This window comes from Pleurodeles waltl, chromosome 8 (assembly GCF_031143425.1).
Source record: "Pleurodeles waltl isolate 20211129_DDA chromosome 8, aPleWal1.hap1.20221129, whole genome shotgun sequence".
Classification (NCBI taxonomy): Eukaryota; Metazoa; Chordata; class Amphibia; order Caudata; family Salamandridae; genus Pleurodeles; species Pleurodeles waltl.
This window is the reverse complement of record NC_090447.1, coordinates 90,624,837-90,652,044: the sequence shown is the minus strand read 5'-3', so window position 1 is coordinate 90,652,044 and position 27,208 is coordinate 90,624,837. Positions and strand designations below refer to the sequence as shown.

Below are 27,208 nucleotides of genomic sequence, written 5' to 3'. Positions count from 1 at the left end.
GGGCAGAGTTCTAGGCGCCCCTTCCACTGGAGGGCGCTGCAGAGCACGCCTCCTGGGAGGTAGCTAGAGGGACCCCCTCACCCCAGCCCCCGCGCGGCGCCCCCAGCTCATTACTTTCTCCAGGAGCCCGTTCTTTCCGCTTCTCGCCGACATCTTGAAATAAGCCAACTGGCTGCCCCTCCAGTTCCTCGACTTGTGCGTCGCTCATTGGTGGATTCCGAGTCTGACGTTCCTCGAGTGGGAGGAGCCGAGTTTCCCCGGGAGGCAATACCCTGAGCACTGCCTTGTTAACGGGAGCTGAGGTGGGGACCAGAGGATGGCGGGGATCCTGTTGTCCAAGAAGCCGAAGGAAGAAACCGCAGTACAACGTTAGGAACAGCATCTCGTTTAAATAAAAATAATATAGGCATTCAAATATATGTTATTCCAACATTAGGAAGTGATAACATAAAATAAATATAAATTCTACGGTACTCCAATTCTAAACTCGATACAACGTTCAGAGACTTTAGTGTTTCAAATCATACAGTCACCGATTCATTTTGGTGTCTTTATTAGGATGACGTCGAGGTCAGGCAACGCGTTTACGATAGCGCGAGCGTTTTTATGAACAGCCATTTTAAAAAGCCATATCTTCCTGGGAAAACTATAGGAAAGAAAGACACAGATTTAATATTGTTCCATATATGATTATTAGAATACCAATGATATGTAACCGCGCGTTGCTTTCATCCGGAACTATAAATAATGATGCAAAAACTGGTACCTCGGGAGATCTCACCAAATTGTAAAACAAACTAAGAACTGTATTCATAAACATGATTACTAGCTAAAACATATAAAACTCTCAGTTTTGTCTTTTCGTATGGCTAATACCGGGAAATCTCTGTGATCACGTATAGCTGTCAATAGACTTCTGACTCTTCAAGACTTAAAGCAAAAGTCCTTTAGTCCTTCTTTGTTCTCCATGTCGTATTCGTTCCACGTGATTATAGTTCAACTCATGTTATTTTCTCTCGCGACTCGGCTGAACAGGGATGCCGCAGGAAAACTACACTAACCACATAACACCCTCCCATCCCCCACCCCGCAAGCTATGACGTCAAGCACTGTACGGAGAATGATGGGACTTGTGGTTCGAGAGCTTGGCCCTCGGTTAGCGCCGTGGAATCCGACTCCCTGGGCCATTTGATAGCGTCTGCGTTGCCTGGCAACGGCGCTTCTGCCAGGAGGAACATGGCGACTCCGGCGGAGCCTGCAAGTTAAGTGGGTCGATATTAAACAGAAGCAGCCCCACCAGGAGCTCCGAGCGCCCGATGGACGCAATTTCTGAGAGGTAAATCAGGGACAGAATCCTTCTCCTCCGACGACGCTGTTTAAGCTGTTTCTTTTTTCTCTTTACACTCTTTCTTTATTCTTTTGTCTTTTCGCCGTATACCTCATTCATCTTATTCGCCCTTACACATTTCTTCGTTCTCGATTAGCCACCCTTACCCCCTTTCTATCTTCCCTCCCCCTCGCGTGTTCCACACGGCGATTAGATGTAGTGATCACAGTTCTGTGCATACTGTAGAGGTATTGGCACGTGACATGTGAAACAAGATAATGTATTTATATTAAACATATCTTTATCCAGTGCCTTAAGAGGGATAGAAAGGTGGGGGCAGCCTCTAAAGGTCAAGTGGCTAAAGCAGGGAATTGCTACAGTTACTTACCGGTAATTTTCATTACTGTTAACCCTACTTGTCCTTGTCACAGTCATTACATAGTGAGGTGAAATCACCTCCCAGGCAGGAAAACGAACACAAGAGACTTCTGATCTAAGTCCCCAACCGCCCCTGCTGAGTCTTACATATAAGACAGCCTACCCAGAACCTTCGTGTTATTTTAAAGCAAATGTCAAAGACTAAGGAGGAAGGGTGGGTTCGTTTGTAATGACTGTGACGAGTAGGACTAAGAGTAATATAACGAATCCGAAGCATTTTAACACAAAATAGACTTCAAAACCCCAACACCAAAACTAGATTGGTCATGCATAGCAATATTAAGTCTATACTGCTGGGCAGAGATATTACCTGATGACCAAGTGGCAGCGCTACAGATCTCTTGCATGAAGACCTTCTGCAATTCTGCTCAAGAGGCCACTATAACGTTGTGGACCTGCCCTGTACCCCTCAAGCATTGGAAGCAGACTGAGTTGTTTGGATTATTGTGGATTTAATCCACCTGCTCAAAGTCATCTTAGTCGCATTTCTTCCTCGTCCTGCTTGGCTAAAAGAGATGGCCAGACTTTCTGAATTTACGAGATATGTTAAATAAATATTAGTCTCTTAACATCTATAGTATGCAACAATCTCTCTCCCTCTGAAGAAGACGAGGCGAAGAAAGCCAGAAGTATTACCGCTTGCGAAGAGTGAAAAGAAGAGTTAACTTTAGGAAGAAAATCTAATAATTACTCCATCATCAAAAAATCTCAGAAAAGGGGGACAACAGAGCAAACCTGATAGTTCCTCAGTTGACCGGGCTAATATAATAGCTACAAGAAACTGCACCTTGAAGCTCACAAACTTCTTTTCCACAGAATCCAGAGGTTCAAAAGGAGAAAATTTGAGAACAGAAGTAAGGTCACAAGAAGGAGATAGAGACTGAAATACAGGTTTAGAGATACAGAAATTCTTGGGAAGTAATGTCCCATGAAGGAGATCAAGACTGAAATACATGTTTAGAGATAGAGAAATTCCTGAAAGTTTTGTGAATCAATGAATCAATTTCTTTCTGGGGTTTTGAAATTCTGTAAACACCTTGATCACATAAAACTGAGATTTCATCATTGAAACTGAAAGTTTAGGATGAAATCCCTCCACGAAAAATTGTAAACCAGAAGAAAAAGGACAGGATGGTGCAAGAACGTCATGCAATGAACACCATTTGTCAAATGAAGCCCAGTTATTGGAAGAAGCCTTAATGGTAGAGGGTCACCTGGAGATTTGAATAGTGTTTACTAGAACATCCGAAAGGCCCTTCAGCAATAAATTCCTCCTTTCAACTTCCAAACTGACAGACTTAGTTTGAGAGGAAGAGGAAGAAGTAAGGACTTGGGTAGGGGGAGGGAAAAAGAGGCATAATCCATGGAAGAGCCTTAGACATCGACCATAACATCAGGAACCAGGATCGCCAAAGCCAAAATGGAACCACCAGGATCACACCTGCTTGTTCCTCCTGAATCTTGATCAATACGTTCGTTATGAGCAGAAATAGACGGAAAGTATATAGTAACCTCAGGAGCCGCTTGATCTGAAAAGCGGCCAACCCCCTAAGCTCTCTTCTCCTGAAACTGAAAGCAAAATCTGTAAATCTTGACATTGGTCCATGACGCAAAGAGGTTGGGCAAAGGTCTCCAAAACCTCTTGCAAATCTCATTGAAGACTGTCCTAGATAATGATAGGTTCCTTGAAGAAGCAAGGACCCTGCTCAAAGAATCTGTCAAACTGTTGTACACTCCCCTGATATGAACTGCTTGTTTCCGTAGTGAAATTCACCGGAGGCTGAGGGTGCATTTCCACTCCCTTGCTCAAGTTGTGAGCATCAATCCACCAAACCAACTCCTTCTTTAATTCTGAGAAAAGATGAATCATTGTGTCCAATAATTGAGTTCTGGGAGCTAAATGGTGGTTGAGAGGACTTAATTGAAGCCTGTGAAGGAACTAAACATTTAAAAGCGTCCTTACTGAAAAATGAGGAATGATTCAGGTCTTTGAACAGGCAATGAAGCTTATCCTTCAAATTTTGTGCCAAAAAGCTTTGCTCTCTCAAAGGGCATTTTTAGGGCTGTAGCCTGTTGGGCTCAACCGTATTCCAGTTTTTCAAATAAAGATTACGTCTAGCATCCTCTGAAGCACCACTTGCCAAAGCTGAAATACCTGAAAGCAGCTGCACCTGGCACTCCATAGGCCTTAATAAGTCTGAACCTTCGGTACTATTCTGACACTTTTAACCAAAGTTTTGAAGTCAGTGATTAAGGACTGAGCTGTGCATGCTCCATAAACTCGTGCTGTAATAGCCACATGTGAGCTGGAAAAACTTTGTTAAGAGAAGAACCAACTCTCCTGCCCTAGAAGGATCCTCGAGAATATTCTCTTTTGCCATTGAAGATCCAGCCACCAAGCTAGCAACCACTGAATCTACGTGAATGGTGTCTGGTAAAAGGGTCTCCATATTCTCCAGCAAATTCAATTTAGCTCTTTAAAGAAGCCGGAATTTCCTTCTGTGAATACGTGTATAATTATTCATTGCAGGCTCAAAGTTGTTTAAAATTTAAATGGACCCTTCCATTGAGGAACTGAGGGTGGTTTCCCTCCCTTCTTGAGCACCAAACATTATTATTGCCTGTATTCGATACTCACACTATAGTCAGAATAACTAGTGAGTGCGTCTTTATTCCCAGCCACCCACACACACAAAGGTTTGTACAATTTAAACCTAAACCTTGGCAAGGAAATTCTTTCTGGATCCTTTCATTCCTGTTTGATGGCTTCCACAACAAACTGGTGAATCGTAAGACCAGCTTTGATGGGTCTTTGGAATTGAGAAAGCACCCCCCTCCTAGAAAGGAGAGGGTCTTTCAACTCGATCAAAACCCATATTCTCTCTGATATGGGCCAACTCCTCAGGCAATAGGTCCTTGGAAATATATTTAAATTTTTATTCTGATACTGGAAAAGAACTCTCAGAGTCGGGGGGCACATCAGAAGTTGACAGAATGTAATGTAACGTAAGGCGGGTTTGAAGAGTGCTGCTTGTCACCCGTGAGATATTCAGGCACTGAACATCAGAAACAGGTATTCCCAGGTATCTTGGAGGAGTCTTTTTGGAAATCTCCCAAAGTATCCAGAACAATTCTCCTAATCATGTCTTTCTCCAATTCTTGCTTGCCTCTTTGCACCCTCTTTGGTGAAGAAGGGGAAGATGAGGCACCAGAGGAATTAGAAGGAGCAGACTGAGGAGACAAATGTCTCCTTTTGGCAGAATGTTTCCCTGGCAGCCAAACAAACGAGGAAGAAATGCCCAGCAACAAGAAATCAGCAAAACCAGCCTACAAATTACCATAATCGCTTACCTGAGCGCTGCCTCCTATAACTTCATAAAGATAATGGAAACACTGATCCTTGCAATCCCAAAAGCGAAAGTATGAGCATGCATGGCCTGCCAGAACGCAGTGCATGCTCAGTGCCAACAACTCTCTCTTCCATGCTCCACCTGGCAGGAGGGAGCAAAATGAATGTAGAAGGAAGCCACTTCAATGCACCACCATGAGGAAGGTTTCATGTAGGAGAACTTCATACCGCTGCTCAGCGCAGTAAGTTCTGTAGTCCTGTGATACAGAAGGAGTATCTAGCACAACCCACAGGCAAGGGAGCTTGCTCCCTATGCAGCTCACTACCTCCAATGTCCCGCATTCTTGCCCCGTCAGGAGTCAGGAGAAATAAAACTGGAGGATTCTGGGTATACTGCCGTATATGTAGCACTGAGGAGGGTGGACAGGGCCTCTTATCAGAATTCTCCTATGTTATATTTTCCTTGTCTGGGAGGTGAACTGATCTCACTGTATAATGACTGGGACAAGAATGAGGGACGGAGAGGTCATTTGGAATCCTTTCCATGAGGCATGGTGTTGGGTCTTAGCTTTTGGATGCTAGCATTTGTAGGATTTGCTAGCATTTCTAGGTAGTAAAACTTTAGAGCGTAGAATTAACTGAGTTGCTGTAGACATTTGAATGCAGAATGTATTTGAGAGTTGTGGTGTATGGGTTTGAAGAGACAGACTTTCGAGTTTCTCCTGGCAAGACCTGCTGCCTAAACTGACTTGTAGAATAAAGTCTTAAAAACTCTGACTTCTGTTCACATGTCCTATGTAAGGGTGTGGCCTACACTATGTAAGCTAGACCAGTACCTAGGTGCCCCTGTGTGAGTTTTCCGCTACCACACACAGACATGTCACACCACAACAAATACAAAAAGTAACACAAGCCAGACTTGTTGCATTTGGCAACACTTGTTAGCCTTATCAGAAAAAAATGAATAACAACAATATTTTTAATGGAGTAATTAAAATTGAAAATCTTTACATTCTGAAAATATGGGACTGTGAATTAAACATTACGAAGGTCTGTTGAAGTTACAGTGACTTTTGGAGCGTTTCAGACACTTCTGTTCTCCCTTTCACACCACTTTGTTTTGCAGCCTCACTCTGTTAGACACTTATGGCCTTTTTTTCCCTACATCTTTCTGAAATCCTCCATCTGCATATCTCATACTTTCCAACAATTACAATTGGCACATGCGCAGCTATCACTCTGTGCATTCTGCAGAGAAGCAAAGGGTTGGATGTGGATGTAGTCTGCTCACCTCTATGATCCATTGACAGACACTGTGAGAGACTTGGACCGCCTTCTATCTCAACATCAGAGCTCTCAAATGTGTGTCGTCATAAACTTCAGTCCACAACTTCAACTTAGTCAGACGCATTAAAACAACTCAGTTCAAAGTATGTACTACACAAGGAGGGTCATACGCCACATGAAGAAAACAGAAACACAACATCTTGAAATAAGGATATACTTTTCGAGAATGCATGCAGGATGAAGTAGAACATATAAAATGTAAACAGGGATTGTATCGCTGAAATGGAATATCTGAAGGGTTTTTGCAGTCCTTGTTGAGAATTTTTGCCACTAAAGTTAAGGCAATAAATACAGAGCCCGATAGGGACTTGCTTCAAAGTCAGTGTTTCATTACTGACAGTGAGATACAAGGGGGGACCTGCTCCACTTAAAGCTCTGGCTTTATCAAACTTACATACAGTTTTAAAAAAGAGATCCTTTTCAGCACCTGTGGAGGGGCAGCATAAGGAGCGGAATTCATAAAAAAATAAAGCAATGAAGTTAATTAATTGTAGTGTAAAGCCAAGACAAGGCTAATGAATAGACAGAGCCTACCCAGTAACGCACATGGAATAATGGCCAGGTTTGATGGGTTGCACTGACCTTAGTTGGCTGCCTATATTGATTTTTCTGTATATCTCTACCTAAAATATGATGTAACAATATTTTAAGAGCTGCTCTTGATTGATGGTATCCCCAGGCACTCGATATAGGGCTTGGCATTATGCTGTGCTTAGGCATTACAAGCTGTGTATGTGCATTGGAATTTGCACACACGTATTTAGGCTTTGCCTATGGATTTGAGGTGTGTCTAGACATGTGATGATTATGCTGGGAATTTGAGATTGTCATTAAGCAGTTGGGCTTTAAATGGCCACTGGGGTTGTACTGTGGTACATGATGACCTTAGGATGGCATATAACGTCTGTGCTAGGCATACAGTAGCTGCACATTTTGCGTGTTGTGACTGCACCTGTGGCATACTGTTTTTAATGTCGTAAAACTGTTCAGTTACCCGAACTGGAGGACATGAGAGGTCAGTTTACCAGTTGGAAACATAACTCAGTTTTCTGGAGAAAACAATCACTGGAAGTAAGAGGTAAGGGGACAAAGGCAGAACATTTGGGACAGTGATCTGAAGTGATAAAAGCATGGTGGAGACTTGCCTCCCAAATATGGATTGTTTTAATGGAGCACGCCAGACGTGGGTCCTGTGCTCACTATGCCACCAGATTCAAGCTAGCCTGGCTGAAGAGGGGTGATACCCCGAAACCGGTCCCAAGATGCTTGTTTCTGGTCCAGGGAGGACCTGGCCTTGCAGTTCGGGCTGGACTGTTCCCACGAGGAACAGGGTCAAGACTGATTTGCATATGGCTGGGTCCAAACTGGAATGGCATGGTGAGCAAAAAAAATGATGGATTAAACCCAGATCTGTGACTGGGGGAGAATGTTTGATTTGGTCTACATTCCGTCCATCATCTGTTCTTTTTTGCTTCTGTGGAAGAACACAACAAACCTCCTCCGTAAGCATGTCAGTTTCTACTAAATGCATACTTAACTGAATGCTGCAAAGTGTGCATTTGCCATCTAAAGTTTGGTACACTGGTATTCTAAGCACCTGGACCCAGGCTAAATCAAATCTCTCAAGGTGACTCTGTCTCTCACTGACTTAAGTGACATCTGGTCGGTCTTTGGATTGGCCTGTTATTATGCAATGTACAGTGCTATCTGAGCACCATCTGAACACAGAGACACTCTTAAGTGGACCCGGGAGTGAGAACATGCATTTCAAGAAATAAAATAGAAAGTCTGCAGCATTCACTAACATGGCATATTTAGATTAGACTCTATGCGCTGAAATCATGGTGGACTCCAGCTGGGTAGGTCTAGGGCCGTTCTAGCACAACATCGCAAAAGGTACAACTATTGCCAAGTTGTATTTTATGCCAGCAACAGTCTCTCTGACATTGAAAAGTGATACTTACAAACCAGAGAAAGAGAGCAGTAGTGTGGACATGTGGACATGGTCACATTTTCATCTAAGACAAATAGTTCAACATAGAAATAGATCATTGGGTGCTCTTAGCAATATTTGCAAATCTGAAAGGTAATATGCCTCCTCGAGGTGAATGATGGGAAATCCGCCTGCAAGAATGCACATACACCATAACCCCCAATCCAGGAAAAGACAGCAGCCGTGTGGATGCCTTTTGACTACAACAAGAAAAACAATCTCATCAACAGCAGAATACATCAACTTCATGGCAAGCCATACTGCACCCCATCTTGTCTCTAGGGGCCAGATGTACGAAAATGCAATTTTGCATTTCTTAAATAGCGACTTCATAGAAATCACTATTTAAGAAATGGAAAATGCTATGTACAAAGATACAAAGTAGGAATCGCTATTAGAAAATCGGTAATATGAAATCCCATTGCATTTGAGCCTTTTTAAATTTCCTAAATAGTGTTTTTTATTAAGAAATTGCTATTTAGGAAATGCAAAACCAGGGATGGCAATGGGAAAAGGCTTCCCCCTTGGTACACCCCATACTTAAAATAGGGTTGCACCTGTAGAGCACACATATGCCTAGCGGAGATGTGTGTGCTCTATTGCTATTAAAAACGAGTTAGAGCTATTAGTAGTTGTAAACTCCCAACCAGACTTTTCTTGCCACATTAAACCTATTGGCAAAAGTGCAATTATCTACGTAACAGGCAAAAGTGCAATTAACTATATAACAGGGTCGATGTCATGCAAAGCGCTCGACTTCTGCCAAGCGAGATCGCGCTGCGAAAAAAAGATAAAAACTAGTCTACAAACCGCACAGCAGGCCTCGCATGTTTTCAGTACTTGGTCGCTGCTCTCGAGGAGGGCTAACCACCGGAAAAGGCATGACGTATGCATGCCTTCCACTAATGAAAGCAAGCAGATTTTGAAAGGCAAGTCCACAAACCAATGAAAGACAGTGACGTGACATGGGTGGGGCTCCGAGCCCTTTTCTAACTACTAATGCGTCTCACAAGCAAAATGCATGCGCAAGCGCATGCAATGCAGTTTCAACCCTAAAAATGGTGTTCCATGTGGGTTGGGGCATTGGGCCTCCGGCAGTGAGCGCATGTCCGACTTCCCAAGGGGAGTCTGTGCAGGTGCGATTAAGAGCAGCAGGCTCCGGGCCGTGGGCTTGGTGAGCAGAAGAGAACTGAAACTGCAGCTTTCCTGCCTACGGTCATACCACCCTGAATGCGCACGATCTCAGAAACTGAGCAGGGTCGGGCCTGGTTAGTACTTGGATGGGAGACCACCTGGGAATACCAGGAGCTTTAGGCATTTTGCCTCTCGCAGACACTAGGTGCTGCACATCTTAGCTCAATTACACAGCTTTCTTGCTAATTTAATTTTCCACTTTTTATTTCCTGCACTCTTTTTTTTCCTGTCTTGAAAAAAGAAATAAAAAAGAACAGCAATAGCACTAAAATACACACTTTCCAAAGGGAAACTTACAATTATTCTGCACTTTACACTCGGCCCAAGCTGAAGAAAACATTTGCTCCACGACGGGCAAAGGGATCCCTAGCTAAGGCTTTGCTTTCTTGCGGTAAGCATATGCGTGAGGTCTTAAGACCAGATCTCACTTCTTGTGATGTCATTTCCTGTCCGGTCAATGGTTGTGATGCCACTACCTGTGATTCCAGGTGCGATTTCACACGCTGTGGTGTCATGTGCCGTGATGTCACTTGCATAGTGTCTAATTTGGTCAGTCCCCCCACTTATTTTCTTTAAGACTTGTGCCATGAATAAGCCTTAGCCCCCAAGAAACAGTGCTTGAGCCCACTTTTGGCAATCAAATGGAAAAAATCAGTACAGTGTGTCGGAAATGTGATAAAAGGACGATGATGTATTCGGTGTGGAAGAATGGAAGGAGTTGCAGACACTAGTGTAACAGAATCCAAAAGCAGAGCATTCCAGAAACAGGGAATAAAAAGAGGAAAGGTGCGTACAATTTGAGTTGTTGTAAAAGCATTCCAAAGCATTTTCCGGGATTTCATGGCACTGTAACAGGTGTCATTAACTCAACGATCCATTTATCGACCACAGAAAGAATGGGTGAGCAGGGCGTGTGCAGAATAAAACCTGTTCAAGCAGAGAGCACATTACTACTCACTGTTGCGTCCTAAGCATTAAAGTACAGACCTCTGTCTCTTTCAGTTTCACTTGTATTGTAAGAAGGGGCATTATTTTGCATGTTGTTTGAGAAAGGATTCCATGATGAAAGATCTGATTTTTCCAACAACTCCTAAATACTTTCTGTGGGACCCTGGTTTGACAAAAGTAAAGAAAAGACTGGCCACCCTCTGCCTGTAAGGCATGGGGAATATGTTGCAGATGGCATTTACAGCGTGACAGAGCCTCTCCATTAAGTGAAAAAAGTGCAAGAATAGGTAAGTCATTGGCTTGCCTTCCCGTTTATTTCTGGATTTGTTAAGGTAGTGTAGAAGAGATATTTCTCCCGGCCAGAGTGAATGGAGGTGTCGCCACTCAGTGGGATAACGAACAGAGAACTCCTGCATAGCAGCAACTAATCGTCCTTGGGAGGGGAGAATGAACGCTGCTGTTCAGAAGCAGCGTCTCCCCTGGTGACTCCTCCTTGTCATGCCCTAAGGAGGGGTCCAAGGAGGCGCAGCACATGCTCTGTCAGGTCAGGGTTGTCCATTGTAATTGACTGTGTGAGAGGGGCCGTCTGATAGTTGTGCTAGGACGGGGAGGGGCTACTGCAGCGTGTGAAGATGAGAGAATCAGACGTAACCCAGAGCATTTTAAATAGAGGAGGTAACAAGCATTTTCAATGCAACGGGTCTCGCATTTGCTCGAGTTAGAGCTATTACCGTTATAAACTCCTAACTGGACTTTTCTTGCCACACAAATGAAAAGAAAAAAAAACGCAGCGCAATCGCGCTGCATTTTTTTTCCATTTGTGTGGCAAGAAAAGTCCGGTTAGGAGTTTACAAAGCTGGGGGTGGGGTTGTCATGGCAAAGGGAGATTAATTGAACTGGAAGATGCGCCGTGCACAAAGGGTGAAGCCGAAACTGAACACGAGCGGCTGAGAGCAGCGACGGGCGCAGAATGAGCAGGAAACAATAAAAAAATGACAAGCATTTGGAATGCAGTGCTCTCGTGTTTGCTCAAGTTAGAGCTCCTAGCGTTGTAAATTACTGAGTGGACTTTTCTTGCCACACAGACTGAAAATAAAGAGCGAGCTGGCCCTGGAAAATCCCCCCTCTGCTGTTGGTTTATGTTTACAGAGGGAGCTGGTGGGGAGGAGGGACTGAACAAGCACCCACACTGTTGAGGTGAAACAGGCAAATGCCCCCAAAAAGTCCATTACAGAAGAGATAAACAGGACATAGCGCAATTACACAGTACTTTGTGCTTCTCCCAAAGTGAAAAAAGGCAGGACAAAGAGGCAGAACTGACCACTAGCAAGCAAGGATTTTTGAAGGACACTGCAACTAACAAATCAAAATGCTGGAACTCACTCTATTGTATACTTTAGTATACAGCAGGTCGAACGCTAACACTTGACCTAAAAAAGCACATTGAGGTGCTTTTTTCTAAATTGCACCTGCGGAATGCCCAAATCACAGTTTGGAAGTGCATGGTACATCAGAATAGGAACTGTAAATAGGAAATCCCTATTTGCATTTCCTATTCTGGGAATCACAAATTGCGATTTCTACAAGATAGGAATCGCAATTTGTGACTCCTTAAGGGCCTTTGTACATGGAAAAGGCTATTTTGCATTTCTTAACAGCTCAAAATACAGGTTCAGAGCATTAAGAAATGCAAATAGGCTTTGTACATCTGGCCCTAGCTCACCAGAGACCCATAAGTTAGTTGTAAATGCGTGGGGCATCCTAGTGGTAGAGACACGACTGTCATTCCTGTGGACCGCAAAAGGCTTTTCAATGATTTTACTAATGAAGGTGACAGAGTTATAGTGGCAAAAAAGAGAGCACCATGTGACCAAGTGTGGTTTTCCAGGTGGGATCAAATGATTGAAGACACTCTGCAAACGTGTCATCATTCTCAGGCTACCAGTAGAGGAGACAGGCCGACATCTCTCTAAATGTTGCATCTCCCAGAGAATGTTTGTAAATCATCGCTGATATGAATGGTGTTATTATTTTGAGAGGGTTGTGCCCCTGTCCACTCAATAAACTCACTCTGGTTAGGTAAAAACGTAACCAGAATCTGTTCTCAGCCCCTGATAGCTATGGCACAAACAACAGGCAACGTAAGAGAAATGTGTGTTATGTTGAAAAAGTACCAATAATTTGAAAGTAAAGAACACAACACATTAACATTCCCAAAGCAACTTAGAAAACCAGAGGAAAATTCAAGGAGCAAGAAGACATAGACATAATTAAATATGTTAAGAAGAACCGTAGATATGATTTATAGAAAGTTTCTAAGGCCCAAAAGTGCCATGAAAAAGTGAGCAACAATATTTTGCAGTGGACCAAGACTAAGTGCAATTTCAGGCTGATTGCGATGGTGCGGAGGTTGGATACATTGAGAGCGTCACCCGGGTCACAGATTTTACTTTCAGACATAGAGCCTTATTTAGAGTTTGGCAGGCGGAATGCTCACTCAAAATGTATTTTATATCCTGTCCGCCATAGTACCAGTGCTATAGGCTATAATGCACGTGTACAAGGTGTTTGGGGCATCTGCGTACTTCTGATGGAGTATCCCATCTGCCAAACCCTCAAGAAGACCCTGAGTGCCTGATTTTGAGTTTGGTCAAACCCTTGGCCCACTAGCTTTATATAGAGACTGCTTCCCAATTCTTGTAGGTATTTTTCAGTCAAACAGAGTCACTGGATACAAAGTACAACTGCTGCTTGTTTTAGGGAATTGTTGTAATCACCCGACCTGCTGCTTCCAGAATTGTGGAACTGTCATGGCATTTTATAAGCAAGAACCCTCCTTCCTAGGAGTGAAATGTATATCCAGAAGGGATAATGACAAGTCATCAAACTATTTCCTTTTAGCTGTTCATGTATGACATATGTGTATAATAAAAATTGGTATGGCATCGCCTAACCGCTAAAATATTTTGTGGAGATGGCCTGCACTCCATTTTACAACTGTGACTTCACCACATACTATGGGATTTAGAGCCTGATTTAGAACTCAGCGGATGAGTTACTCCATCACATGGGTAACGGATATCCCATCCACCAAAATCTATATCCCATTCTATCCTATGGGATTTAGATTTTGGTGTACGGGAAATTCGTCACCGTTGTGATGCAGTAACCTGTCCCCAAGTTCTAAATTAGGCCCTTAGCCTAGGGGTAGCCAAGTCACACATCCTGGTTTCTCTCCACTGTAAGAAGACAGAGGCCTCTGGAACAGTAGCACTATCCTTTGGGCTAGTTGATATTTTGATGTCTCTTGAAGGCTGTCAGTGCGTGTCTTTATAACCCAAAGGTTCAATAACATTGGTTTAGCTTTTGCATGTTGGTACCAGAAAAAGATTTGTGCGTGGGCATAGCTAACTGACTGAATTTGAGCCAACATTACTTGACTTCTGTAAAAGTATACTTTAGAATTAAAATCTGGGAAAACAAATTTGAGACTAATTATTTTCACCAAAAAAGATACCTGCTACTAATAGGGATACATTACTGTTTAGTTTACAGAGGTTGAAGCTCATTTGGCTTGTGGGTATCAGAGTCCTATAATTACCAAGCACACAAAGGCAGACAAATTATTGATGTAAGTGAACATTATTCTCCAAGTCCACTTCAAACATAGCACATTGGTAGCAGAAGCTCATGCTGGCTGAATAAAACCTACAGATTTTAAACTTCAGTGGAAGTCAAAATCAGAGTGCAGGAAAAGCAAAATATTTAGATATTCACACGTGAAAAGATTTAATTCTTCCACCACCCATGGGAACTTGTGAGCCTCCCTCAAATGGTTTTAATGGATAAAGCATTGTTCTAGACACCTGTGGTACTGGCAGTGCCACACCTAGATACTGCCAAGAAACATCTGACTGCCACAGGATAGAGAGAAAAAAAAACCTCAGGCTAACTGAATAATAATAATAAATTTGTTAATCTGTTTAGTCCTGCCAGCCCGACCACAGATGCCACAACAACTGGAAGCACAGTTAGGGCAACAGCAGTTGACTGCATCTGATATGAATCAGAGACAATCTGAGGGAACAAAGATGCAGCTATGCCAGGGGCCAGATCACTGATCACAACTGTAGCCAAAGTAAGGACAACAGCATTAAATAGCACTGTGCCTAAAGGAATGATACGATTTCAATGTGATGATAACCTTTATGACAGCTAACCGTTTAGATGTGTTGTGAACATTAATGGTTTGAACACAGCATAACCTCAATGAATAATTATTTTCGGCTTAGGTTTGACCTCCAGGCCAATTTTCAGTTTACTAATAACAATGCAAAAAACTGGGAATTTTCACAGGTTGTAACCAATTTTTCCTAAAAAGATGTGTGATTTATTTCTGTTATAAATATTCTTTATTTTCTTTAGAAGTGCTTAACTCGTGTAAGGTGTACTTGTACTGTACATTCAAACTATTTATACTAATGGCCACCTCATGTTTCTGGTTTCTATAGTACTGTGCTTCATGTTTTAAGGTTCTAGAGTGTGCCAGTGTGTTGCTATGCTGTTTTATGTTTTATCTGTGCTAGGAGCAACCTGATTACAGGATGGTCCACACACACAGTGCATGCCTTTCTTGATCCATGTGGTCGTACTGCAGTAGGTGGAATATTTCCAGAGTGATGATGGTGTGTCTTCCCATCGATTACTGGAGCGGGCAATCTGGACCTAGTTTGCCGGTGTACACTTGCTTGTATTTATTTATTGGCAAGTGCATTTCTGTTTTTATGGGTGGATGTTGCCTTTAAAACATGTCTTCGGCCTACTATTGCAACCTGCATGCAGTTTTAAACTGACAATATGCTTTGGCAAAATAAACCCCTTTGCCAAGCCCAAAACTCCCTGTGTAATACGTATAAGCATCCCCTGTGGTAGCACTAAACAGCCCGTAGGGCCATGTATTTTTAAGTATTACATGTCCCGGTAGTAAAAAACGCCTGCATTGTTTTTTCACTACTGTGAGGCCTACTTCTCTCATAAGATAAGATTAGGTTCTCCTATTAGAATTATTAAGTGATAACGTTTGTTTAGGAACAGGTATCAATTTCATGTTTGGTGTCTTAAAGATCTGTAATTTAAAATCCTCTTTAATGGGAAAGTCGGATTGTAAGTCACAATTCTGAAAAATACCACTTTTAGACAGTTGGCAATTTTCTTGTCCTAACCATTTGGTGCCTGCAGCCTGTTCTTAGGTCACATGGCTAGGTATTAGTGCCAATTGATATTTTTCTATTCTTCCCAGACAGCTGCACAATAGGGAGACAGGGTGGTGGCAGGATGTGGTGGTGGAGCTGTGAACAGCCCTGCTGGCACTTCAAAGACACTGCCTCAGCATACACACAAATAACTTCACAGTAGGGTGCTGGGACTCCAGGCATCCTGTGACCAGGGCAGGGACACAGGAAATTCCAGACACTCCTGTGTTGGGAAGACTTCAGAAGTTTCTTCCACTTCAAAGTGAGCAATGGGTATAAAAATAGGACCCTCAGATCTCCTCTTCAGTTCACTTCAGGACCTGTGGAATGACTCTAAGAGAACTGCCCTGTTGCCTTTGGCCTGCTGTGTTCTTCAGAGGACTGTCCTGCTGCACCAAGAGGACTACTCTGCTGACCGAACCCTCCCCTGTGCCCTCAGAGAACTGGCCTGCTTCCTGAGACCTGCACTTGTGCTTGACCTCCAGGACTTCCAGAGTGACTCCAAGGGATAGTTGGCTGGCCTCCTCATCAACGCCTCAGGGACAGAAAAGGCTCTTAATATGTGGAACCCACACCTTTACCCAGCCTGAGTAAGCCAAATCCAAAACCTGGGAAAAAGTCCCTTACAAAAAGTGCCATGAGAACTGTGAGGAGACCAAGTCCTACCTGCTCACCGATCTGCCCAAAGTGCATTGCCGGTCGGCCTGACCATGCGGTGGCTTCTGCCACATACTCCACAGTAGCTAATCCTACTCTGCAGCTTTTGGAGCTCCTGGAGCCCTTGTTTAATACAGCCTGCATCTTTGTCCCACTGGAGATTTTCAACTTCCAAAAGAGAGACCAAGGGCCTGATTTAGAACCCTGAGGACAGGTTACTCCACACAACGGTGACAGATATCCCGCCCGCTGAAATCTAAATCCCATTTTATCCTATGGGATTTAGATTTCGGCTGACGGGATATCCGTCACCTCTGTGACGGAGTAACCCGTATGCCGAGTTCTAAATCACTCCCTAGTCCGAAAGTAGAAACCTTCTCGACAAAGGTGCCTCTTTCTTGGACAATTTGAGGGTGCAAAGAGAATTTTTTAATATGTATAGGTATCAGAGCAGGTAATTATAGCCACCCGACCCATAACGGTTAATGGTAGTGAGGTCCAGAACCCAATCAAGGTTTGCAAGTGTTGTATCACTCACTCCATGTTGTATTCGTATTGGTTTTTCCGCAAGTGGGCCACTAGGATCCCTAAATAGCAGAGCCTAACTATTTCCAACCATAGGTCTAAGTGCAGTAGTGCTAGCAGGGGTCAGACGGCAGTTCTCTCATAGAGAAATTTAGGCTCTTCTGGAGATTGACCCTCAGTCCTGAGGCGCTCTAGTAATAATGGCACAGTTACTTGTGGGACTCATAGACAAAGAGGGTGTTGTCAGCATAGAGAGTTTACCTATCCGCACTCTTGCACTCTGCTTACAGTAGTCTCACCCATTAGCGGAAACCCGGACCAAACCCTGTGCTGTGAAGGACCTCTGAAATGTATTCCCCATTGTGGGTGTCAAAGTCCTTTTTAGGTCTTTGGCCACTAGGGCCTGCCCTCCATGCTGTCTTTTACTGAAGAAAGTATGTGCATCAATCTCCTTATATATTAATGGCTGTGTTTCACCCAGAATGTGGTCTGAGCTGTATCTCTGCCAGTCTGGCCCCCTGAACCTTCAAGTATGTATAGAGCTGCAACCGGACCCTGCACATCAGACCTATACATTTCCCCCTAATCATTGCCATCATTGCCTTCCATTCATTACCTTGGGATGCACCAGTGTCCTAGCTGTCCTTAGAGTATTCTGTTAGAGCTTGCCTATAACCTCAATTACAATGGTATCTGTGAGCAATCCCAGAGGTTGTCTCCATGAGGCAGGTTTTCTATTAGCCACTAAAATGGCATATTCTACCACTAATGGTGCGTGGTCCAACAAGAATCTATTTAGGTATAGGGGCAATTGTATTGCCGGGGCACTGCAGGCCATAACTAATATTTGATCTGCTGTATGTTTTTGGGGTTACAGAACAGCAGGCGTTTTTCTTTGCCGTTGGGGTGAAGTGACCTCCATAAATCAATACATCCCATATTATCTGGAACCTCATGTAATGTTTGTGTCATCCCTGATTTTGTGTCACACCATAAGAGCTACCTATCTGTGGGAAATTTAATAATTAACCATGCATGTCCGCCGTGTTCTTTGACCAGCTTGGATCCACTCTGGAGTTACCCATAGAAGAATTCCCTGGTGAGTCTGCTTGCATTCTCAGGGTGCTTTCAGCGACAACCTAGGGTCTATCAAAACCTGTCCTTCCTTGCTGCCTAGTGGCATCAGCAGCTATAATGGCGGGAGCGGGATAGGAGGAGGCTGGCGCAAGGGCCCTCTGCAGAGCGCCTGCTGGCCTCAATCCAATCCCTCAACTTCAGCCACTCCAAGACCTGCTCTGGCATGATCAAGGAGTGTGATTTCCCGTCATGGAGCACACACAATTTAGCCAGAAAGAGAAGCATGTATTGCAGTCCCATAGCTCTAAGCTTTCATTTCACTAGCTCAAATGTAGGTCACAGTTGTTGCACTTTCTACTTGTAGTGCGGAAAAATCCGAACTATTGCCCCCTCTCCATATCGGACATCTAAGAGTTCTCTGGCTCTGCGCAGGATAATGTCCCTATCCCTGTAGTTTAATAGCCCAGCTGTGATTGCTTGAAGAGGGACCCCCGGGGGCTGGGGCAGGACAAGTGCCCTATGTGCTCTCTCAGCTAAGAAGTAGGTGGCTAGTTCTGTGGAGTGTACTTGATCCCAGTCTCCAGGAGATGTTCCAGATGCCAGCTCTCTACTCCGCCGCAAGGCCAACAAATCTTTGGTTGTACCTCCATCCATGGGCCTCTGCTTCCTCCAACTTAGCATCCACTTCGTAGGCCAAGGCTGATAAAGTACGTATTGTTTTTTGCAAGACTGTCACTTCCTCTTTCATCTCCTGCAAATTTCCTCTGTTTGGTTGGCTCACTCGTTGACCTTCCGTAGGTCTGCACACAAGAGATTGATGTTGAGAGAGATGTTCTCCATCTTGGGCTCTAGTGTGTGGCTCGATTTATTTCAATGGCTACCAGAATCTGTGCACCCAGTGGCCCCTCTGTGGCCTCTTGGAGGGTAGTGTTTGCCAAAGTAGAGGAGTCTATTGCGCCATTTGTGGTCCTTTATCTTTTACCATGATTGCCCTTGGTTTTGGAGCGCAGGCTGCGGAGGAGTAGGAATCCTGAGGGGGGAAGTGGAAAGGAGAAGGCCCGTTGAGGGAACTGCAGCTACAGTGCAGATGTGTCCCCTTGTCAAGCCCTTTGGGCTTTTCAGGCAGTGGTTAATATCTGCCCCCCCTTCTTCCTTGTGGGCCTCCCATCATCCTGTAACTAATAGGAAGTTGGCAATCGGATATTAATGCTCTGAAGCACAATTAATTCCCTTCCACTCTTCTGGGTGGATCTTGACACAGGTTCATGAGAATACTGGCACACTGACTCACTACTTATCCTGTTTGTAGACGGAGATAATGTAGTCCACTGAACCTCCTCTGGTACTAGTTTTAGATAGTTCCTCATCCCTTCCAGACTGTCAAGCCACAGTCTTTGTCCTAGAGTATCAAAAGGAAAGGAGGTGGAGCTTGGAGATCCCTGTCAAGGGGACCGAAAAAGCAAAAACACAATAAAGTAGAGGCCTTCCCCCTCAGCTGTTATGCAACTTTGTCTGCAGTAACACTTCTAGGGGAAGAATGATGAAGGAAAGATTTAGGAAACACCGCTGTACTTCAGAGGGGCATCTCTCTCCCTCCTTCCTTGCACAGAAGGCTGATTCACTTCAAGGAACCTCATTAATGTTCTTCAATCTACATCCTTGTCTTATCGGCTGCCACCATAATCTATATTCTATGCACTACCCACACAGGGATCCAAAATGGATTCCTGTCCTCACACAGAAAAGCACTACAGATTCTCTCCTGGCTCACTATAATGGACCAACAAGGGCTGTGCACCTACTCTCCATGTATGTCCCCTGCAAATGTCCCAAGGCTAACTATAGGTTGCTGGCCTTATATTCAAAGGTGGGTGCTACAGGATGCAGCTCATAAACCACTATAAACAGAGTTTTTGGTGTGTGAGACTATTAGGCAGGCTTACCACGTAGCATAGTCCAAATGCAGGAGGTTAGAACGTAGGTATGTGTGTAGGATTTATATAGCGAGAACCTAACAAAAGGTGGCAAAGTGGTGTACTGTGTCAAAGTCAAAAGTACATTCAACAAGTGATTGGAGTGGTAGCTGGCCTTTGATTGCAGAAGAACTGTTAGAACCACATTTCCTAACAAAATGTCAATAACATTGACGGCTTGTAAAAGCCACTCGTAAATGCAGATAATTAATGTAATATTGAATTGAGTTCCATATTGAATTTGATACTGGATATATAATCAAGTGAGTTTATATACAAAGCATTACTAATCTTTGAATTTTTTTGCATCTTCCTCATAGGTTTAAGCACCAAAGATGGCCACTACTGGTTTGTATAAACTGGATGATGGTGAAACCTTTGCAAGCAACTGTTTTCCTGTCAGGAGCCTTTTTCGGCCCGGTGTTGAGGGTAAGGTTGATTTTTCCACATCTTCATCTTTTCTTGAATAAACCTAATCACTGACTGGTGCTGCGCGAAGGCTGTATATTAAAACGTTTCATAATTCTGTTCCTTCGCGTTGGAACATTATCCAGTTTTTTACTGGATGAAAAAGGGGGGATGGCTCTAAAATGGGCATAGCCTAAGAAGTGTATTTAAGAAATCTTTACAAGCATGTGGCCTAATACTTGTGAAAAAGAATCCTGCTCCTCCTTGGTTGTAGGGAACATTACACCTAAAAGAGTTCTGGTAAAGAGTGTCTTTATTGTTGATTTATGGGTGGTAACAAAATAGTACAGCAGTTGTTTTACATATATTATTTGCAGCCTTGAGAAGGTCCAGAGGATCAAACATGTGTCGGTGCTGTTTTGTGAAGTTGTTGTCAAACTTTCTTCTGAGAAATAAACCAACCATTGAACCATGAATAATTGATTGTTGGACTTGTTTTACTACTGATTCAGTGCGCTCTGGTATTTGCAAAAAGAAGTAAAAAGCATGAAGGGGACCACAGAGATTCTTTTTATGGTACAGATGTGAAGGTGGGGAAGTACATTGAGGGGGTTAGCCCATAAAAGATGTCTCCATTAGCCACGCCTTGTCCAGAATGACCTCATGATGTCACCAAGCTCCTCATTTGTCTGGTAGCTGGGACAAGCCACTTTTCAGAAAGAGTGGGGAGAACCAGCAATATACCATAACCCTATAGTTTCCTACACAGCAGTGTTGAATATTGTGTTATTAGTTGTGTGGCCTGCACAAGTAATAGGTCCACAGTTCTCCTTACTGGGAACCAAGCCGCTCATTGTAGCACTTGACTCTCTCAGGGTAGCGAAGTAGAGCAGCCAGAGGCCTACTCAGGGGAGGTTGTAGGGGTAGAAGTCACCGTTCACTGGTACACAATAATAGCTTTAAATCAATGATTATGCAGTCAGTGCTTTTTTTTTACAAAAAGGAAAAGTACATTTATTACACACACAGTACTAAATACTACACAGTAATGTACAAATTTGTACATAGGCAGATGTAAAATACCATAGATGACTTAGCATAATCACCAAGGCATCGTTTCGTATGTAAATGTCATTGTCAATAGTATTAATCATGTATAAATGTACTTATTACTGTTGATAAAGTATATTCACTATGATCATTAAACACCACCAACATTTATTGTAACAATAAAGCATTTAAACATGAGCAAAATATGTGTCCTTGTGCTTTTTCTAAAACTTTCAACCATGAAACTTCAATTGTAAGAACAGCCCCTAAAGAGCACCACATTAGGATAACATAATGTGCAACCAAAGACTTAACCCCTAGGGGGCACTGTACAATATTTACTTCTTTTACATTACACAGTAAATGCAGCCATAGAACAAGGGTGCTGCACTCATAGGTGGGAGTACTTTGAAAACATTACCCACAACTACAGAGGGAGACTGGTTACCTGATTCCCGCAGACATTCGGTCAGTACCTTTATAAAACTCTTTAGGATGGAGTTGCTGCACTCCTGCATGGCCCCCCCATGATTCCTGGATCACATTGGTTGTGCCCCTGCCATCCTGGGGCCTCCATGAGTGGAGAAAGTGTGAAAAATTAAAAAGCGCTGCAGACATTATGGGGTGCTTCAGCCAGAGCAGTGCATGTTTTATGAGCGGCTCTCCAGCTGTGTAAGGGAGAGCTGCTTTCTTTTTTTTCTTCTTGAGGGTGCGTCCCTGTGCCACGTGCCTCCTTTGTACGTTCCTTTCTGTTTTTTGGGGGTGCCTCGTGCCTCTTGGGCACCCCACGTGCTCCCAGTGCTGGGAGCAGCCCAGGTAGCCCACCTTTCCCTACGCCACCGGCTCCTGCATGGCATCCTCTATGCTTGCTGCCGCTGAAGCCGGCAGCTCAGTTGGAGCAGGCAGGGTGGTTTTCTTTGTTGGTCCCCCCGCTATCCCTTGACACTGGCACGGGAAGCACGGGTCATGCCTCCACCCTGGAATACTTAAAAGCAGATCCTGTGCTGACCCCCGGGCCTTGGCCCAACCGTGGGAACTCCCAGGCAGTGCGCCAGGAGCCCCATGCGTTCTATTTGGCAGGGGTGAAAAGTCACCAATCTTTAAAATGCTCTAACTCGGGCCCTGTTTCTCCGATTTTGACAATCTTGGGCTCATTTTACTCCAGTTGGCGAGTTCTAGCCTCCATTGGCAGTTGCAGTTGATAAAATCCTTCCATTAATGTAGATTTTCCTACTAATTTATGAAGGAAAGTCTTAATTTTATTAAAGACACGGAGTCGAGTATTATGCAAATAGTTTTTTCTTTATTTTAATAGCAGCTCCAGTCAAGATAAACTACAAGTCCCATAAGGCAAACAATGAACAGCCAATGGGAAAAGAAAAGTAGTTCAAAGTAATGCACCAATCACAGACGTATCCATGTAATAATACCCATCTTGACTGAAAACAGCCCTCTTTTCTTGTGCGAAACTCAATGAGAAGTAAACAATGGTATAATAACACAACAAATGCAAAACGCCAAACAGAGCAATAAAACTTCTTGTAAATAGAACAAAAGTCTCTGGAGGAAGACCGGCAGGTTTTGACGATCCATCCCTTGACAGTCCTTGAAAGGAAACACCGGAGAAGATACGTACATAAAGAATCTCTAAGAAGAAGTTTGCTGTGTTGAAGTAGAAGCTAAAAGGGAGGGAAACAAAATCATAGAGTTGGAATTTGTGGCGGCGGGATAATACTCGCCTCCTTGTCTTTAATAAAATTAAGACTTTCCTTCATAAATTACTAGGAAAATCTACATTTTATGACAAGACCGGAGGCTCCTATTATGCAATTTTAAAGCGAATCAATCATATTTAAAGAGGCATGTTGGATTGGTTTACAATAAAATACTTTAAAGACATTATCATTAGACCAGGCACCCGACCTGAGAATATCCTCTAAACGAGAACCGGCCCAAAAAGCTTTGGACGCCATGGCTCCTCTAGCTGAATGCGCTCCGAAAGCCGAGGTATCAATACCAGCTAAAGACATAACCCAGCGGACCCAGCGGGCCAAAGTAGGAGAAGACACAGGATTGTAAGGTTTCCTAAAGGAGATTAACAATTGGGTAGATGAGGAGTTTCTCAGATCGGCTGTCCGTTGTTCATAAACCTTTAAACATTGACCCACAAAGAGTTTGGGATGATCGGGAAAAAAGGGGGAAAAAACTGAAGAGAGGTTTATTTTTGTACATCTCAACACATTAAACAGAAGTCCCGAAGGGGTAAAATAGTGAGCGGTAACATCCAGAGCTCTAACATCAGATAACCTTTTGAAAGACACTAAACATAAGAGCATAGCCAGCTTAGATGACAACTGCATTAAAGATAACAAAGAATTGTCAGGCCAAGAAACAAACAATGTTAGCATTACATTAACATCCCATAAAGAACTGAATTTAGGTTTTGCGGATTAGAAAATTTTACTCCCTTTAACAGACGGCAGACCAACGGGTGTTCACCAATAGGTTTCCCTTGAAAGTAATCGTGAGCAGAAGAAATCGCCAACCTATATAAATTAATAGTACGGAAGGACTTACCCTTACTGCCTTCCGCCGCCAGAAAGTTGACCATCAAAGACACATCCGCTGTAAAGGGATCAACTTGTCTTCCCAAACACCAGCAACACCAGAGAGACCAAGCTGATCTATAAGCCTTCTTTGTCCCAGGAGCTGAAGCCCGGTCAATGAAGGTTGCAGCTTCTGCCGAAATAGAAACGCTAGATCGGGATTCCCTGAAATTTTCCAAGCCGATAAGATCAGGGAGTCTTGAAGAATTAGACTGTGATGGAGGCTTTGGAGATTGGTCAGAAGGTCTGGAAAGGAGGGAATCAGAATCGGGGTTTCGATTGACAGTTCCAGGAGAGAAGGGAACCACACCTGGGAGTGCCAGTAAGGGACTATGAGGACTATAGAAGCTCGTTGACGTCTGACTTGTGCCAGTACTCTGGGAATCAAGGTAAAAGGAGGAAAGGCGTAATTGAGGGAAGACGATCAATCCTGAATAAACGCATCGAAGGCTAGAGCTAGAGGGTCCGGATGCCAGCTGAAAAATTGTGGAAGTTGAGCGTTTAGACGTGATGCAAAAAGATCTATATGGAAGGGTCCCCACTTGTGTAGCAGGACGTTGAACACCTGTGGGTTGAGCATCCATTTGCTGGAATCCCGGAAAAAACAGGAATACCAGTCCGCTACTACATTGAGTTTGCCCGGAAGATATTCGGCTTGAACAGAGATTTTGTTTTGAAGACAGAACTCCCAAAACCCTTTCGCTAATTCCGCTAAAGGTTTGGATTTTGTGCCTCCTAGCCGATTGATGTAGCGCACCGCTGAAATGTTGTCCATTCTGATCAGAACCGAACAAGAAATCTTGTCTCTTGCGAGGCTCCTGATTGCAAAGGAGCCGGCAAGCATCTCTAAACAGTTTATGTGCAATTTTGACTCCTCTAGAGACCATGAGCCTCCAGTCGAGGTTGCACCACATCGGGCTCCCCAACCCGACAGACTTGCATCTGACTCTAATACAAGATCTGGGACTGATGCGAAGATAGTCCTGCCGTTCCAGGCATCTAAATGGTCTATCTACCACTGAAGTTCTGCACGTGAATCTTGGTCTAGAGCTATAGCATCTGAATAAGCTAGACCCTTTTGGATATGACGAATTTTTAGCCTTTGTAACGCACGATAATGCAGAGGACCCGGAAAGATCACTTGAATTGAGGAAGAAAGCCCACCCACAATCCTTGCTAAAGATCTGAGGGATATACGAGAACTGCGAAGGATCAGAAGAATTTTGGACTTTATGGATTTGATCTTTGATTACGGTAGAAGGAGAGTAGCTGATACGGAATCCACTAAAAAACCTAGAAACTCGATTTGTTGAACCGGATCCAAGGAAGATTTTGCGTAATTTACGATAAAACCCGGATCCTCTAACAGAGTGCAAGCAAGGCGAACCTGAGACAGTAATAAAGAGCGACTCTGACTCATGATCAGAATGTCGTCTAAGTGAATCACCAGACGGATGCCTCGAGCTCTGAGAAAAGCCGCTACTGGCTTCATTAGTTTCGTGAAGCACCACAGGGCGGAGGAAAGGCCGAAGGGAAGAGAAGTGAAACGAAAGTACTGACCTGCCCAGTGGAATTGAAGAAACTTCTGAGAGGCGGGATGAATGGGGACCGAAAGGTAAGCATCCTGAAGATCCAACCTTACCAACCAATCTCCTTGTAGAAGAGTATCTCTGAGATGAAGAATGGTTTCCATCTTGAAATGACGATATAGAACAAACTGATTGAACTGTTTCAGATTGATGACTGGACGCATCTTTTTGTTCTTTTTCTGAACTAGAAAAACGGAGCTGAGGAAACCTGAAGAATCTAGTGAACAAGGAATAATCACCTGTTTTTGCAAAAGAGACTGGACTTCTAACGAAATTAAATTTGTCATTTGAAGCGAAAATTGAGGAGGAGGAGGAAAATTCTCTTGAAAAGGTTCTGAAAAGAGTTCTATAACAGTGGTTCCCAAGCTTTTGACTTCTGTGGACCCCCACTTTATTACTACTGGAGCCCGGGGACCCCCATTGAATCTTTATTGGAGTCCGGGGACCCCCACACTGAGTCATTAATGAAAGCTGGGGACCTAATCTGTTAATAAGATATAATTTTCTAAGCTGTCGCGGACCCCCTGAAGAGGCTTCGCGGACCCCCAGGGGTCCCCGGACCACAGGTTGGGAACCACTGTTCTATAACATAACCTTGTACTGTATTTAAAACCCAAGGATCTCTTGTAAGATCTTCCCATTTTGACAGACATTGAGCAATGCGACCCCCCACCACAGGAGTAGAGGTATCCTGACTTACCGGCTTGTGCAGGGTATCTGGTGTTACGGCCTCCCTTAGCCCTGAAGCCCCTGCTTCTTTTGGGATAGAATTGAGGCCTGTAGTCTTGAGAGGTGTTATGATAGGGACCTCGGGAACCTTGGTTGGCGTAGAATCGGCCGGCAAAGCGGTTCCTACCTCTGCCGGCCCTTGTAAAAACCCGAGAAGCAAGCATCTTTTTTAACGATTGCTGCGCCTTGTCCAACGAGGAGAAGGTAGCCACATACTTGCTGAGCTCCTTGATGAACGAATCACCAAACAGCAAACCTTCCGCTTTTACCCCCGGATCTGAACCAGCTAGGTTAGCCAGTTTTGGGTCCAGCTTGAGTAGGAGTCCTTTCCTCCATTCGTGAGTAATGGAAGAATTAGCATTCCCCAACAGGCAAATTGCACGCTGTGCCCATAGAGGGAGTTCCTCTGGGTCAATGGACACATATTCCAGCCAAGCTGATTCCGCCATTTCAAATATGCGGGTCAAGGGACCCACAATGTCTAAAAGCTTATCTTGGCATTTGGACCAAGCTTTATCTACCCCTTTACGGGGGTCCTTGCCGTATTTAGTAAAAAACGTAAGGAGTGAAGAGTCAATCGCCAGTGTCGCTGTTATTTTTTAAGACAAAGCAGGGCGGGGACACTCTGATTTCAGTTTCACCCGGACCTGTTTATTCAGGGGGGTTCGGAGTCTGGCAGTCACGTAATCCGCCACATGATCTGAGGGGACCCACTCTGTGGAATTTGGGTGTTGAATATCACAAGG

General features: G+C 43.9%; 2 protein-coding genes and 1 pseudogene across 4 annotated transcripts in view; 2 read left to right on the top strand and 1 right to left on the bottom strand.

Annotated features, from left to right (window-relative positions):
* Positions 1-246, bottom strand: part of SPCS2 (signal peptidase complex subunit 2) — a 49,374-nt gene extending 49,128 nt beyond the window's left edge. Inside the window, exon 1 of one of the 2 annotated variants that reach the window (XM_069203813.1) lies at positions 115-246. In XM_069203813.1, the coding sequence (XP_069059914.1) occupies positions 115-153 (39 nt within the window). In that variant the 5' untranslated portion in view covers positions 154-246. The remainder of the gene's footprint in view (positions 1-114) is intronic. The other variant, XM_069203814.1, reaches the window with a different exon arrangement.
* An 862-nt stretch (positions 247-1,108) lies between these two features.
* Positions 1,109-27,208, top strand: part of XRRA1 (X-ray radiation resistance associated 1) — a 183,863-nt gene continuing 157,763 nt past the window's right edge. Inside the window, exons 1-2 of one of the 2 annotated variants that reach the window (XM_069203812.1) lie at positions 1,109-1,336; positions 20,401-20,509. In XM_069203812.1, the coding sequence (XP_069059913.1) occupies positions 20,416-20,509 (94 nt within the window). In that variant the 5' untranslated portion in view covers positions 1,109-1,336; positions 20,401-20,415. The remainder of the gene's footprint in view (positions 1,337-20,400; positions 20,510-27,208) is intronic. The other variant, XR_011194838.1, reaches the window with a different exon arrangement.
* LOC138252415 (5S ribosomal RNA) lies at positions 9,663-9,771 on the top strand (annotated as a pseudogene).